This window comes from Nomascus leucogenys, chromosome 9 (assembly GCF_006542625.1).
Source record: "Nomascus leucogenys isolate Asia chromosome 9, Asia_NLE_v1, whole genome shotgun sequence".
NCBI classification, from domain to species: Eukaryota; Metazoa; Chordata; class Mammalia; order Primates; family Hylobatidae; genus Nomascus; species Nomascus leucogenys.
Window position 1 is genome coordinate 89219548 of NC_044389.1, and position 17904 is coordinate 89237451.

A 17904-nucleotide genomic window follows, 5' to 3' on the forward strand; every position below is an offset into this window, starting at 1 on the left:
TTCTCTTTTCTATATCGTCCTGCCACTCCCTCACCCTTTCATTTGTTTGCAACCACTTCCCTTAGCACATCCAATAAGCTCTATTTTGTGGATGTAATTCTTCTTTCATAGAGTTTTTCTTAAGATCTCAAGATGGCTGATGAGAGATTTACAAAGATCCACTTTCTAAGGAATTTCTGATATTCTATTGAGAGGCAATTCTTTACCTATTAAATACAAGGGCAGTGCACAGGAATTTTTTTTAACTTTTCTTATCAACAGAGTGTTTTTCTGTGTTCCTCAGGCTAGTCTAGAGAGACTCCCTTCTTTCCTTCACCACCTTCATTCTTTCACTACAGCTGGAAGGAAAGATAAGCAATCCAACAGCAAATCCACCTCCAGCATACCCTAAATCCAACAACTCTCATGGCTTTCACTTTACCTCACTAATCCGAGCCAGCATTTCTTGCCTGGATGCCCTACTGCCCTATGGCCTATATTCTCCACACAGCAGACTGGGTGATCCTTGGGAAACATGTCAGCTCAAGCTACTCCCTTGCTCAAAAGCTTCTACCAGTTCCATGTCTCTTTCATAATAAAACTAATGATGGTTAATAAGGTTCTACATGACCTGACCCAGCTACTTGTCTAGTCTCATCTCTTATCTTCTCCCTTTTTTCATCCTAATCTCCATTTTCAACCTCTTCCCATTGTCAAATGTTTACCTTGCTCTTCCACTGCCCGTGTCAGTTTCTCCAGACGTTTTCGTTGCCACTCCCTCACTTCAATCAGGTTTCTGCTCATAATCTGCCTTCTTTAAGAGATCTTCCCTCACTGGAAAATATAAAACAACACTAATCATCTCCCTCTGTTCCTTTACTCTCCTTCAGTTTTCTTCACAGTGCTCATCTTTGTCTCCTATAGTACTGATATTTTTCTTATTTAGTTTTCTGCCTCCTAGCCATTGCCCTAAAAATTAACTGGAATATAAAAATGGGCTTTATTAGTTTGGTACTCTGCTTCTACTCATTGTGCTTACAAAGTGGCCTAGCACATAATAGACGCTTGGTGGATATGTTGAGTGAGGGAATGTAAGTTAGGAGCTTCTTCTTGGCTCCTAGGAGTGTACCCTTTGCTAAAATAACTTTCAGATGTATCAATAGCAATTTTAGTTCAGGAATCTGTTGATGTTATGGCATAAGTAGAACAAATGCAGAGATGAGGAAGTAAATAATTCTACAGCATGAAGCAATGGAAGCTGCCACTGTGCACAGCCCTGAAAAAGTTCAGCTTGCAAGATAATTGGAGCACACATCACCAGACAGAGCCTATTCTCAATTAAGCACTGGAGAGGCTTTGAATGGGCTAACTGCAAAAGAAAGAAGCCCTAATGAGGCTAATGTCGTGGCAAAATTTTTAAAGTTGACCATGTTTACTGAAGGCAGCAATATCTCAATTACTACTCACTCCCTATAGGGAGATAGAATACAAGTGGATTCTCCTCCCACCCTACCATAAGGAAAAATATAGTGCCATATCCAACTTCTTGATGGGACATTTTTCCCATATAAGTTTAAGTTTCATAGACCATGGGGTACAGACACCTGGTTTGGATTGACTGACATTTTTAGCAAACCAAAACCAGATTTTTCTCCATCTTTCTACATTCAGAGTCCATGCATCTCTGCTATGATTTTTGGCATTGTAAGCCCTGCATATGTTAACAGCAGTTTGCCTAAGGTGTCTGCTCTAAGAACGAGATTAGCTTGTTTTCTAAATGTGGTGGCACCTTTGGCTTAATTGAGCGTGATATAATAATTCACTGGACTTTAGTAAAAGTGAGCTGCATCAGAGATTGTTGTCAAAATAATAAATCTTCTGAGGTTCTATCGAACCAGCAGTCATTCTAGTGAGAAACTGCTCAGGCCATAGCTGCTGAAGAAGTTCTAGCTCACCCAGCCATCTGGAAACCCTATGGCTGAGACAGAGCAAAATATCGAATAAGAAAGAAAAATTTTAGCTATTAACCTGAAGATTTTAAACTTTGATTTCTTTGGGCTCTTTATCATAAAGAAGAAGATAATGATTACAGACTTTAATTCTTTTGAACTTCAAGTTATTTTGACTTTAACATGCAAGAGGATTTAATTCTTGTCCTTTACTTTCTCCATAAGAAACTTTCAATGGAAGAAGATTTATATTCAAAGGTGGGGCATCTCTGCATTGTTAGAATTTTATTATTGAAATGCTTTTACATATTTTATTATCATATACTCAATGCATCATTTAGTCTCACTGAACAATCTCTAATAGACTGTGTTAGATGACATGATGGATATAATTTGGGACAGTTAAAAGAATAGAGAATTATTTTCTAGTTCTGGATATAGAGTGGTCTTGAAGTTTATTTAATTAATGTATTATTTTCATACAGTTTGCAAGCTCCTGGGGACGAAAGCTAAATTTCCCACCATACCACATCCTGAGAGGATCCATAAAGAAGGAATGGTTGTCATTAGGAAAAAGACTTCATCAGGGACTTCCCCCAGGAGGTAGCAGGTCAGATTTTGGCTAAAACTCATATCTTCACCATAGACAAATGGTATGCACAATGGGTTAAAAATTTAAGGATCTGGGGAAGGATATGAGGAGGGCTTCTTCTTTCTCAATCTTTAAAGTGAATTTGATGTGGCATGGAATGATCATCTTTGTCTCACTCCACCCCTCACTCCTTTCATGTAGTACAAATTGTCCAGTTTTGGAAAATTTTGGATGAGATTTTTGAATGAGAAATGCATAGTTCAGCCCCTTTTCCACCCGCTTCATCTTCGGTGTTAACTACCAGAAGGAGGTGTGTCATTCTGTTCTGCCCATTCATATTATAAATTTTACAGGGCATCTCCCATAAGATGGAACTGATATAGTCTGGTGTTGAATGTGAATGGGCACAGAATCTATTTCTGGTGTTTAGTGTTAGAATGTCTTCTTGCTCACAGGTATATGCTACATTTTCCAATATTAGCTTCACCAGCAATAGAGTAATCTTTCATCTGCCTGTTTTTTTAAAAAAATCTGTTTTTCAACTGGCCTGATTTTGAGTGAAGACAATTATAATTGAACGTTTTCCCCTAAAATCCTAAGGCTACAATTACATTTACAAAAGTGTAACTGAATGTTTTCCCCTAAAATACTAAGGCTACTTAAGGGTATTTTGTTTCTTAACTAAAAAAAAAAAAAAAAAAAAAAAAAAAAAAAAATGTCAGGACAATTTGTCAGTTCTCAGAGCATCTCACTGAGCACAATAGAAAAGAAAAAGATCACCTATATGATTGTTATAGTCAAAAGCACACTTTAACTAGAAAATATAAATATTCTCAATTTGAGGAAATGGCCAATGATTTAAGAATATCCTTAAATGACTAATTAACATATTGTGGAAAGTATTTCAGCAATGCTTAAGATATTTTTAACTCTAACTTCTGGCTGTGGGACTGTTTTAGCTTCACGAAGCAGCCATAGCTACATTTAATTCATTCACTATGTCACAGAATGTTTATTATCCATATTTGCAGCCCATTCTGATGTCTAATACAACATGGGCTCTTGTAGCATCCCTGCTCATACTTGGTGAACACTATTCCTCAAAACACTCTTGACATCTCTGGTTCAGGAAGCAGAGGAAAGACTCGCTTCCCAGGAAGTGGATTTGATTTCACTCAGTTTCTCTCCAAACACAGAAAAAGGCATCGTGTAGCTCACGTTCATTGGTTCATGTAGAAATGAACCAATACTCAAAGCATAATAGTATTTCCATTTTGGAAAACTTTAGCTTAGAGAGAAGATTATGGGGTATATTTTACCTGTCTTAAAGTATTTTGAAGAATTTGTGAAGAGCACTTTCTTGTTCCAAGTTGTTCCAGAAGGCAAAGTATGACTAAATGGGTGTAAATCACAAGCTGGAATATTTTGGTTTGGAAAAAAACAAACAAACAAACAAACACAGAAACAACTTTCTAACAATTACAGCTAAACTGCCATGAAATAAACTACCTTTTGTAATTGTAAACTGCTCTGGGTTATCTCATGCTGATGTCCTCCAAATGATTGACACCCAGTCCTCAAAATCAGACCAAGTCCAGTTGAACTCTCAGAAAGTACGATTCTATGAAAATTCTTCCCGTAGGCAAAAGACAAGGAACTTTGAATTCAGTTTTTAGAGGAGAAAAATTTAATAGATTTTATCTTATTATACATTTTTCCTAAATTACAAAGTCAATAGCTGCAAATATATTCTGCTACAAAGCTTTCTGTAAGAAATATCTCTATAAGAAAATACATCTCATTAACATTTCCTGTAAATAAATTACTTCAAATAATAATTTTTAAAAGGGTGAACATAAGAAAAATATTGCAGAAACCAAATTGTAAATATAATAATTGTTATATAGGAAATGTTTGATTGAAACATTCCATTTTCATTTCACCAAGCTTATAGCAACCTGTTTATACAAACGGTTCTTGGATAGACTAGTTTACAATTTTTGTTTTTGCAGACCTGTGCAGAAAATGTAAATCTTAATCATCTTAGTAAATATATGTGGGAAGTTGAAATTTTTAATAGATATACAGGCTTAAACTCAATTTCTACTGGGAGAACTTAAATTTGAGACTGCAGATGGGATTTAAGTAAAAGAAAACTAAAAAGTGAATTGTGGTCTGCAAAACTTTAAAATCACGACTATAAGATAACCTTTTATTCTTTTGTGCTCTAGAAAAAGTATTTAGAACTGAGTTAAGTTTAAAAAAAATAGTAAAGTGGTTTCAAAGAATTTAGAAACTGTGGTGTCTATAGATTAGCAATATGCAGATTTTACAAGTTATCCTACTCATATTTTTTAACCGCAAGGGCTGCAGAAAACAGAAACTAGCCCTTTGGCAATAAAGCAGATGCTGCAGAGATTTGGGAAGAAAATTGGATGATGCCATTGGCCAGTCAGAAGCTTATAGAGGGCAATGGAACCTCACTACTCTGTCTACTTCAGGAGTCCATTTTGTGAAACCTCCTGAAATTGAGATTATTTGAGGATCTCAGCACTATAAAATAAATAATTTGAGGATAGTACAGACACATGACCTCACATTGAATTCATTTGCATAGTAAATATTATGATAGCAAATCCCATGTAGATCTTCATTTAGACTGTGCATCCCCTGGTTTCAAAGATGAACAGCCAGCTTGTGCCTCAGACATATGATCTATGTGTTGCCAAAACCTGAACAAACAAAAAAGTTTTCCCGATTTTCTTGCTTACTCCAGTGCAGTACAGATCCAGCTGAATTCTCTATTACCACAGAGTATGTATGAATACACGTATTTACCAATCTAATTCTATCAAAACATAGCTTATGGCCAATCTTTAAGAAATAATGATCTCTCTGTTAGCTCTTTTCCCACATGTATTGGACATCTTTAATTTTTTTTGCCATCTGTGAAAATTCTGCTCTGTGCAAGTATTTTACTAGTCACAATTTATGGATATAGTTTGGAAAGTAAAATGCATTCAGAGCAGGAATCACATAGGATAAAGAGAGATATACTGTCATTCCATAGAATCTGAAGGAACTGTTTTTGTCTTATATCAGTTCTTGTTAATTATAGGTAAAACTAAAATTTTGAAAAAAAAGTTTTTGTAGCTGTTTGTTATTTATTTGTCTTCCTAAAGGCCTTCTTAAACAACTGGCCATTATTTTGTAATTATTTGGAAATACTGACTGATTTTTTTCTTGTCTACCAAGACTCTTGATTGAACAGCAGAAGTAGTGTTACAAATTAAAAGGTAATTTTCTGTTGTAAATTAACTATGCTCCATGTTTTCATTTCTTGTTTAGCAATTTTATTTTTAGAACCTATTATATAACAAGTTATTCTAGGAGTATTTTGTTAAACTCTAACGTTGAACAGAAATCTGGCATGTAGGTTATTTGTATAAGCAATCAGCAATCTGAAGGAAACCTCTCCTCCAGCACAACCTAAACTCTTGGAAAGTCACATACTACTCGTCAGTAATTTCCACTGTGTGCTTTTTCTCTTAATAATAGCATTTTCCACAAATGTGTACATTATTTACATAGACAAGTTGCATAATGGAAACACTGGCTGCACTGCATTTTTCACCCATTCTAATCTATTCAGTTAATGTTTTCTTTCTCCCTTTTTGTGATCTATATTCTTATCACGTTTCTTATTTTAGCCATTCTTCTGCATCTGAACCTTATTTTCCACCATGCTATAATGCATTAAATACACAAATTCACAGTCTGCTATTGATGATGTTCCTCAATGGTGATCAAACTTTCTGACACACGTGGAGTCTGGCTTTGGAGGAGTAGGTGGCATCTTTCCAAACTTTGCAAGACAGGCCCTTCGCACAGTCGCACCGCTGGAAAATTTCCAGCCCATGAGAACCCTTCTTGCGTTGTTTGGTACAGACTTCCCCCTGATGGAGCACTGGTTTGCAGATTTTGGTCCAGAAATGACGAGCACAGCAAAACCCTTCAATGCAGTCTGATGATCGTAGGCAGGGGTCTCCTTCATGCCCTGCAGAGATGATGGCCAATAGATGTTACCCTGACACTTCAGAAAAAAAAATTCTATTTTGCAATCAGAAGCACATAAACTATTTTTACTTATACTATCTTCTATGTTGTTACCATTTGTAATGAAAAGTCTTGGTTGATACCAATTGGCTCTACTTCTTATCACATAAATCCATTATGGTCTGTTTCCATTATTTGCCATCTGAATAACAAGTTTAATGACTAGCTAGGATTAAAGAAACTTCCTTGTAATTTTTTCTAAAACCAATGGAATTAATTATCTATATTTTTCTTCTATTTCTTTATTTAAAAAAAACCCCAGAACTACAGATATCCCTACCTTTTATATGAGACATCTTAGTGTGTGGTCTTCCTAGATTCTGCCATCCCAAGTCATGGCTTGAGTAATGACCGTGGTTTCGATCTCTGTGCCGAGTGCCGTCCAGAGCCGGGATGTGAGGGGTTAAGATGCTTTCAGTAACTGGGATACAGATGCCTGGAGATGATCATATAATCAGTTAGACTAATTCAATTCTGTGAAATGTGATATTTATCCACATACTCTCTTGATGTGAAATATGAAGCCATTTATCTATCTGTCTGTCTATCTATCTATCCACCCATCCATTCATTTACTTATTTACTGAGACTGAGCATACTTTGGCCCTAAAGTGAAACTTCTTTGATATGAATTTTGTCTCTCTCAAGACTAAGAGACCTTGGACAAAACTGGGAATGAAAGCATAATTTTATATATTCACAAAGTTATTGTGAATATATGTGAAGAATCAATGTTAGCTAGTACTATTTTTAAATAATCTGATCAGACATACATCCTCTGGATCCAGATTCCTTTATTAATTAACAACATAATCTTAGTTTACACTGTAAACTTCTCTAATGGTGTGAGGTCTTGTTCCCCTCACCTCCTGTGCAAGAGACTCACAGTAGGTCTACACCCAGAGGTCAGGAATAGGCATGAGAATATAAGCCTGATTATGTTGTTTTATATGATTAAGTATATATTTCTAATTACCTTCTGCAATTATTTAATGTGTTTGCCACATCTTGTCTGTGATCCATTTCATCATTATTACTGAATTGTCAGCCTATAAATTTATTGATATTGGATGAAGCCAGGTTGGGGAATAAAATCCCACATCTCCGTTTGGAGGAACCAATCACTCTATGACCGTAAGACTGACCTCAGAACATCTTGAGTAAACCCAAAGCACAAAACTGGAATAGATATTTACAACTGCATTACTAAATCATATCAAGTTTCTTTCTTTGGTTCTTTTGCATGCATTCACTTATGTGTTTAATGGAATAGAATGTCTTGCTATTTATACACAACACTTCAACATGGCAATATTCTAGATCAGCATAGGTCATAAAATATAGAAAGCAGCCAGAGTCTAGGAACACTAAGATTTGGGGAGGTAATTCAGGTAATCTTACACTACCTAAACCAATTCTGCCAGGCTCCTTATATTTCAGGAGTCTGAGTAAGGAGAAGATAACCTGACGTGAGAGACAGGCTTACTATGATGAAAAGAAAGAGGCCCATGAACACTTAGATCTTTTACCATTATTGCAGCGGGTACCGGGGCAGCACATGCCATCTCGATGGCAGCGCTTCTTTTTTCTCCGACACACCATGCAGGCCGATGATCCTTGGTGGGGACTGTGGCAATACCTCCCAACTTCACACTCCTTATCACTGCTACAAGGGTAGGCCTGTCATCAAGTGGACCAACACCAAAAGTAAAGGATTAGATCCTGTTTCACTTATGAAACATTACTATAGCAAATCATGATAGAAAATAAATCATAATATGTCTCACCTGGAAGGAACTATACTATCATCATAATGTTCTGAACCTAGATCCTAAGTAATGACACTTAATTGAGGACCTTATAAATATCTATTGCTTGATGACAAAGATAAAGCTGATGCTGTCTGTATATTTTCATTGACACAACACTAGAGTTAGAATTTAGACTTTTATTGATTCATAGAACCCTTATGTGTGACTTTGGGGTCTCAAGAGCAGTTGTAATTATTGCATTGATGCTATCGTAAGGCACAAATGACACAGTCATCTTAGCCACTCGATTTTTTCACCTGTTAAAGAACGATGAGAGAAATGTTAAATAAAACAACAAAGGGCTATGTTAGAAGCCAAAATGTATCATCTCCTGCCCAATTATGAAACAAATATTTTAAAAGTGAACCCTTTCAGTTCCTGCCTATAAAAGCAAGGAGGAGAAACATTTCCAGAACAGTTTGAGGCAGTGAATTATTTGGTACAAAGACACTAAGGAACAGGATCCTCATTCCAAACATGGTGATAAGCAGCAGTTGAGCTCCCAGCAGCCAGAGAGATGCTAAGCTCCAATTATATCATTATATTCCCAGGAAGCACAAAAGCAGACTCCTTACAGACCTGAAATAGCCCCACAGCTACTACGCCTTCAATTGTAAAGAAAGAACCTCTGTTCAAACATTTCTCTACCTAATGGTATGTCCAGAAGGCTACTTCAGCAGTGTCATATATTATCTTAAAAAAAATACATGTAAAGTAATACAGAAGGTGGTTCAGAGTTTAGGAAAATGAAGATTTCAGGGGTTATACATATGTATATACCCATTTGTGTACCCCTTTCCTCTTGGAAGTATTTGGAACATTAAAAATGTCCCTGTGTTCAGAGACTGGAAGTTGAGAAACTAAAATGTCATAACCCACATCAAACTTACTCAGATTTTGAGGCAGGGAGACTCATTTGTAAACCGTTTTTCTTTTTTGAAGTTGATTTTTTTTCTCATTTTCAGAGTAATAGATGATTTTTTAATTGAAAATACAAAATATAAAATGAGCTATGTATGTGTTTTTAAGCAACCATAAATAATTTGAACATAAACTATGGGATAAAATGGTTATGGCTCTCAAATACTTAGTGAGATTTCAGTGCTTTACTTATGAATTAGGTTTGATGGCATAGCTCAGCCTGCATTGCTCATGTCTTTTTTTCCTTTTATCTCTTTTACTCTTTCCCTTTCTTCCAGTGTCTTCTCCTCCTGCCCATCTCCTGCATATACGTCTACACATTCAGCCCTCACATGTTTTCCGTTTAGATCGGATCATCTTCAGTTAGAAAAAGGAAATGTAAAGTTTATGTATGAGTCTGAGAGATAAAAAATGTATTTTAGCATCATTACAATTTCCTGTTTACCCTTAAAAGAATTATATAGAAAAACCACCAACTTCAAATTGAAAGTGATTTTGAAGGACTGCATGGTGGTAATGTTTGATGCATACTTTATAACTGGAGCCATATAAAGCTATAAAATAAATTTGCATTTTATTGTCCCACTCTGTAACTCCACCATTAGGCTTAAGAGAATCTTAATGAGATGAAATTCAGACTATTAAGCCATTTTTCAAGAATCCAAGACTGATGAAAACAAATGTCCCTTCCCGCCTTACCACACTCTTTCCCCCAAGCATTTTACCCCCTTCACATTTAAACCCATTAATTTTAATGAAATACAATTCACATGTTTCTGATTCATTTACATTTATTTCATCAAATTGTTTTGCAACAAACATTTGATGTTACAAGTTTCTTTCCTTCCTCAAAAATAGGACATGCTCTTTCAACGGAAATAAACATGTGCCACATAAAACATCATGTGCTATTTACAACTCAAATAACAAATCCTCAAGCAATTCTGAGTATAGGATAATCCTGGATTCCATCTCCCCAAAATAGTCCACAGGATACACTATTTTATTTATTAGCTGTTATTGATAGTTGTTTATTTTCTGGTTGTTTGGTAAAAGTAGTAGTGTCTGCCAAAATTTGTGAATGGCGCATCACCATCTTTCCATTCTCAGTTGACAGGAACTGGAAAATATTAAAATGACAAATATCTGATGCAGATGACATTAAAAAAAATGGGATGCACACGTAGCCTTTTATTTGAATGGGATTACAATAAAATTATAATAATTTAATTTTTAAAGAGGGAATCTCATTTGGCCAAAAATAGAAAGTATATTAGAAAATACATTGTTTTAGGCTGGGCACCGTGGCTCAAAAAAAAAAATAGTTTTATTATGCTCCAATATATCTTTTAATTAACTTGAAGTAAAAATGACACAGGCAGAGAAAGTCTGCCAAAAAATGCCTAACTATACAAGGTTATGTATATTGGGAACTTGTACTTGGAATGGAATCTCAGAACATAAATACTAGGAGGCATTCTTTGGAAATTTTAAAAATAATTTTTTTAATAATTAAAAAGTAAAGTTATATTACACAGCTTCTAATATGCTTATGTGACTCCTAGGTCCAATAAACAGTCTTTATCTATGAATATAATCAAGAAGGGATGAAATAAATTGAGTAAAGAAGAGTATAGGGAAAGCAAGTGATATTTGGAGGCATGCCTTGCCCTCTGAAATCCATGTCCCTTAGCCCAGATTTTTCCAACCATAAAGCTTCCCTTGTAATAACTTCTAGCAAGAAAACATAAAACATGAAATAATATGGTTCTAACCCATTAATGACAATTCTCATGTCTTTCTTACTAAGCATAATGCATTTTATTTTAGTAAAGAATTTTAAATAAGGCATTTTCTACTGAAGTATGAGGGTCCTGCAGTTGCCAGTTGCCGTTTGTTTTTTTCCTACATTAGCCCCTCTAAAGTTTCTGGAAATGATATCATTGGTGAAAGGGAGACAGAGAGGGATAGAGGGTTAACAGTAGTTGTGGACGACCCTGAAGAAGCGATGACTGTGGCAATGAAAGGACTGCTGGAGGGAATTATATACATTAATTGAAGTGCCATTCAGAAACTCTCACATGGATAATCTTTATTTTCCATTTGCTTTGACCTCCAAAGGCCGTTGTCTAGTCTCATTTGATGATGGTTTTGTGACAAGCAACAAATGAGCTTGAATACCTTAGTCTAAGTTTCCATTTAACGAAATCAATAATATGCTTACCTGGTACTTATTTTAAAGGTGAATTAAAGGGCTGATTTTTATTTTACTTGCTATGGCAGTTGTTAATAGTGCATTCTCATGGCTCTTCATTTACTTGGAACAGACTAGATAACTTTTCCTTTTTGTCTGAGGAACAATGATTGTGTGGAAGACTGGAAATCAAGTGAAAGAACTAGGGAAGGACTCTAGTACACCTATCACATGCTAAGCTGCCCCACAATTGAATCGTAAGTTCAGCTTATGAGCATCCAGGAATACTTAGCTTCATGCAGAATCATTCATTATTGCATCAGTTATAATTAGGAGATGAATTAATTCAGGACACTAATAATAGCAAACGATTGGCCATAAATTCAGAATACATGAGAACTGTCAGTGATCAGGCCAAAAAAACAAAGACATTTTCTGCAACCCCCTTTCTAGGCTAAAAATAGAGTGAATTTCCACAAATAGCAGTGTTACTTATTATTACAACCATGACATGGACTAAAAGAAGAATAAACACATTGGACACATTTTGAAAATAAAATCTATCAGAAATTGGCATTTCATTTTAGCATAAAATATTTTTTAAAGTCTGTTTCCTCTGTGCTAATTTAGAATCATTACCAAAAATTTTAGCAGTAAAGTAAAGAGAGTTGAAGTAAATGCTAGAAATAAGTAATGTGTGCTCAGTGGCAGGGAACTTAGGGACCTTGAGTTCTTCCCTGGCGTTCAGGCCTCAGATATCATTACTAAGAGCAATTAATAGTGAGAGTTTAAAGGACACATTGACAAGGTGACTGAGTGGTGACCTATGTGCTGAAGTTAGAGATTATAAAAATATATTTGGCCACATCTCTTTCTAGAAGCCTCCGAATACCAACAGCATGTCCCACTGCAGCTGTTGGAAAAAGAGAATACTGGCAGAAAACACTGACAAAGCTGTAAACAGTATTTTCTCATTCTGTTTCTTGAGCACAGTTTTATGTTCATTTAAACTCAATGTAAATCAGAGTTATGATCAAAAGTCCATCATGAAAATAATGATAATTAAATAATATTCTAATGAACAAAAGTAAAATAAAATGTAGTCACTCAATCTTATTTGAAATAATTGAGTCTGTCTTCCCCCAAAGTCTTCTCAAAACTGCAGGAAGAAAAGGCCCATTAACTTGAAACTTACATTTAGGGTTGAATTAATTTTCACTTGCCTATCCCTTTGAACATGAAAATACAACAATGAAGTAATCAGATCCCTAAGAACAATGAAAGGAGAAAAAGTGTTTTAGGTATCTCAGTAGCAAAATCATTGAATAAACCTTTGACTACAACTAAAACCTTAGTTTAACTCTTAAGTTTTCAAAATAATAATATTGTCCTTATTTAATGATGAGAGGAAAAAAAGAAGAGAGAAACATTACAGTGTTCATGTGGGATGGCCACCCATCCGGATTCTTGCAAGACCGTCCTAGTTTTTTTGTTGTTTTAATCGGGACAATCCTTTGTCCCCACAAGCACTGTTTGTAACAATCTCGGAAGTTTTCTGGAGCCAGAAAAACATCATCGGCTAGGCAGGCAGAAGAAAGCCTGCAGGGGACGACCCAGCTGTGGGAATGAAAAACATTTGAGGCTAGTGGATAGATGGAGGTAGCAGCAAAGAACTGGGGATGAGAATATATCTGGGGTCTCTGAGAGCACAGCAGAAGACTGGCAATTACATTTGGGAAACCTGATCGGACTGGCTTGCCCTGAGTCCTTAGAGAAAAGATTAATTTTCCTCATCACGATATTCTACATGATAGATCTATATTTCCATAAACAGTCAAGGTACACTACCCTTCAGGTGGTCATTTCAAAATCAAACAAACACTAAAATGCAACTGCAGGAGGTGCAGGGACTTATATGTCAATCTGCCTGTGTGCTGTTGTATACTATCTGCCAAAGTCTGTGCAATCTCATCTTTCACTTTGTCTCCTATTACCTCTAGGGGATAAGGGTGTACTAGATGCATCTTTGAGGATTCATGAACATCAGTCCAGGGGGATTGAGCTATATTAAATTTAAGGGGAAAAGTTCAGATATTACATGATGTCCTGCATGTGTAGTTACAGGTTCATTAAGGCAGCTGCTTGGGTATTGATTCAGTATTCAATCAATATTTATTCAGCATTTATTTATTGAACACCAACTATGATCCAGAAACTACTAGTTCAGTGATGTGCAAATGTTTTGTCTGTTACCCCCAAAATAATTTTGAAAAAAACATATATCCTTCAGTATATTTGACACTTAAAATTTTTTGGTGTGTGTTTATTGTATTAGTATGAAATATAATGTTAAACATTTTCTAAGATAAAATTTGCAGTAATTTGACATGATTAATAAAATGACTTCTGACTATTATATTAATCAAAGCATACTGATCCTGAAATTAATCATAACATATTTACTCATGGGCATTTTCTCTTGAAAAATTACATAATCTGAAAAACCTTCAGTTAGATTATAAAATATACAAGTCATTGCAACTATTTTGAATGTTCTGCATACAGAATTTCTAACTGGGGCCAAGTTTCACTTTTAAAAAATTAAGTATAAGACAAAGAAAGTACCTTTGTGAGTTTAAGATGCCCTGATCAATCATTAAACATATCTTTGTTCCAACCAAAATTACAAATTTTACTTATTTGTCACCTAAAAAAGTTTTTGTACCTTTGGCTAATGCAGTCTATTGAGATTTGGAATGCATGAAGGTTTTGCCTTTTTTTGCCACATAAAATGGCAAAAAAATTAATGTAAGCCCAGGCATATTCCTCGAGAATTTTAAGAAAAAAATTGGAAGTTGAGGATCTGGACATTGATTTTATTAGAACAACTCATGCTCTGCACCCCATGGAAAATATTTCAGTACCTTTTACACGTTTATTTTAAGGCTAGGGTAGTTAGAAAATTGTTTTTTGATACGAAAGGTCAGAGATGAAAGAGTATCTCCTAAAACTATCTGAATTATAAATTAGGAATGATGAATTTTTTCTAGTGGTCCATTAGCCTCTCCAATGTATTCAGAAAGTGTCATTTAAATCCAGAGAAACAGTAACTCTATCAAATGAAGGCAAGGTCCCCTTTGGTTGCTCCTCCCTGTTCTCTGTATGTCATTAAACAGAAAGGAAATTCTAGGGAATGCTGTACTTTGAACATAGACCACATTCTCAACTGTAGCATGTACAATACTGATATTGATCATGGGGTGAATGGAGAGAGCTAAACTTTTCCATATGGTCTCAGCGCCTAGAGATATCTAAACTATGAGGTTTACCTGGCTCTTGATTGTTTTTGTTTGTTTTTGACCCATCCCCACTCATTTAAAATGTATAGGACAAAACACTTCTACTCTATGCTCAAAAAGCAGCATCTCAGGTTTTACAGCAGTGGTTGGGAGTAATATATAATTATACAGTACTCTATAATTTGTAATTGGATAAGTATAATTGTCCTAACCAAAAGAGAGGAAGAAACTGCACGATCTTAAGGTCTCTTCCAAATCTGGGATTTATAGTGAAACATTTTCATTGTTGCCTTATAAATTTTCCTGATCTCATGACCTAATTTTACTTCAGAGAAGTAAAATGGTAGGGCAAAATTTGGAGTTATACTGCAATTCAATTTATGCTTGCTTAAATCAAACAAAATTGATTGGTTGAGTGACCATTAGCTAAATTACTGAATCTTAGTTTCTTCTGTGATGAAATGGATACAATTTCTGAATTCAGCAGTGTTTCCCTACTTACTTAATCATAAAAATTCCAAGGGGTTTCTTTACAAATTACTGCTTCACAGACTCTTCTACTAGAGATTCTATTTCTAGAAGACTGGATGGGGTCCAGGAATCTGTACTTTTAACAAATACTGTCCTGGTGATGATACAATAAGGTAAGATAGGGAAACACGGCTATATAGAACTGTTGCAAGATTACTGATGCCTCCTGCATATATATCATACGGACAATGCCTGGTCTATATAAAATGCAACTCAGTATTACCTCCAGATAGACATGGGTCTAAGTGAAGGATTAGTTCCCTGAAAACAACATGAGTCTAAATTAGAGGCTCACTGACAACAACAACAATTTCCAGGAAGGTTCCTCTTCACTCCTAGTGCTTAGCCACTGTGCTTGCGGATGGGCTTGAGAATTTCTAAAACTGTATGAAAAAGTAAAATAACACACAACAAACACACCAGTGCACTTTGGGAGGAACGCTGTGTGGACTCAGAGCTGTCAACGTACCCATTATGGCTGGATTGTTTCATATCCTCACGTGGTATACACCTATGTCTTGCTGGCAATGCGCAAACTTTGCATTTTCTTTATATTTTGTATGCAGTGGGCCTTTACAAAACACTCTTCTTCCCCATATCAAGCATGATAAATAGATGATGTGTGCTTTTATTATATGCTCTTCTTTGTATAGCATCACCTTTCTCTTTTCCAATGAAAATGACATTTAAAAGTCAAAAGTTTATATTCAGGTAGATATGAAAACATACTTTCAAATTGCTGTTTAGAAAATACTTTTTTATGATTATAGAACAGGTTATGGTTGGTGAATATATCTGCACCCAAAATGTAAACATTTGTGAGTTTTAAATGTTATACAAGTTTAAGTAATTTTTAACTTATGGGTTCAGAAATGATGACATAAGTTTCCCGTAAATGTGTGTGCGTGTGTGTGTGTATATATATATATATACATACATATATACACATACATATATACACATGCATATATACACATACATATATACACATGCATATATACACATACATATATACACATACATATATACATATATATATACACACAAATATATATATACATATGCATACACACAGATACACACACACACACACACACACACGTATGTATAAAGTTAGCTCAAGTTATCTCAGGAAATATGCCCAGAAAGTGTGTAACAGGGTTTACCCACGGGAACGTAGACAGGATTATTGAGACCGGACAGGATTGAGAACAGAGGAAAGGAGAAAACTTAGTTTACATTTAAACTCTTTTAAACATTTTGTAATCTGCACTAGATGCAAGTATTACCTATTAAAATTAATGCAATTTAAAGAGGAGCTAATACTACAATATTAAAGTGAAGTGTCTTCTTGCTAGTTTATGCTTTATGGTTTCATACTAAGAGAGCTTGAAAAATTTTGTTTTCCTAGAGGCAGAGCTTTTTAGAAGAGGTATCAAGCACCCCGACTGAAGTTTCTTTATTAAAAATTGTGTTTTGTTTCAGAAATATCACCTTAATAGCAGAATTAGACTACCAATGTAACATTCAAATACATACACAAACACACACACATATAATATACGTACACATACATAATGCATTGTGCCAACAATTATTTAATTGAGCTAATGTTTATTGCCTTGGCTAATTTCATTTAATATAGAAATTTCCAGATGTAACACTTCTCTAATCTTGTTGAATTCTCTTTCATTTCCTCTAGGAATTAGGCCAGATCAATAGTCAAATTCTACTCTGCTTTTGAAGAAACAGCTGAAGGAAGCAGATAAAATTTGAAAGACTGTTCTTTCATGGTTGGTAAGATAGAAAAAAGCAAAGCAAAATATAATCCTGGATATTCGTTCTATGGTGAAATGACTTCTAATTTCTGTTTAAAAAGAGATACTTTAAGTGCTACAAAATTTTTGCTTAAAAATTATAAAATGTTCCCATTTTAATGTAGAACCTGTGAACAATAATGCAGGAAGCATTTTATCCCTCAGGTGTGCTGGTGCAGAGAGGCAATGACTTGAGAAAAAGCTGGCCCCAAATGATTACCTAGAGAGTTTGAGCAAGAGGATTACTCAACAGTGATCACCACAAAGTTTAAATAGACTAATAAACCTTTTGGTTAAAAAAGCATGACAAGGAGGTGATTCACAGCTCCACCACAGAACTCTACCTAACTGATCTTTTTCTCCCTTTGCCATTTGAAGAAAATAAACAGTAAGTCTGTTTATTTTTCTGGAATAAGTTCTGGATTAAGATCATCATGTCTCCCCGAGATATAGAAGGACTTAGATGCAAGTTATATTTGCAACAGGATAAGGTGACTTTAACTCCTGAGCTTTGAACAAGATAGCTTGTCTGTTAGTAAGAGAAAGAAATGGAAGTTATCTCATATAATCAGTTCTTTTACTATCCGTATGCCTTCCCATTTTCCAGCCTGATTGCTCCTCTAGGTATCTCAGGCCTATATTTACACAACCTGTAAAATAGGTAAGGATATGTGTTCCACGCCTGTGCTACATTC

At 35.2% G+C, this 17904-nt stretch overlaps 1 protein-coding gene across 1 annotated transcript in view; it reads right to left on the reverse strand.

Moving 5' to 3' along the window:
• Nucleotides 1–4184: 4184 nt before the first annotated feature.
• DKK2 (dickkopf WNT signaling pathway inhibitor 2) overlaps nt 4185–17904 on the reverse strand; it is a 108285-nt gene continuing 94565 nt past the window's right edge. The window contains exons 2-4 of the mRNA XM_003257740.4: nt 8166–8316; nt 6917–7072; nt 4185–6577 (exon numbers count right to left, since the gene is read on the reverse strand). Coding sequence (XP_003257788.1) covers nt 6327–6577; nt 6917–7072; nt 8166–8316 — 558 coding nt within the window. The 3' untranslated portion in view covers nt 4185–6326. The remainder of the gene's footprint in view (nt 6578–6916; nt 7073–8165; nt 8317–17904) is intronic.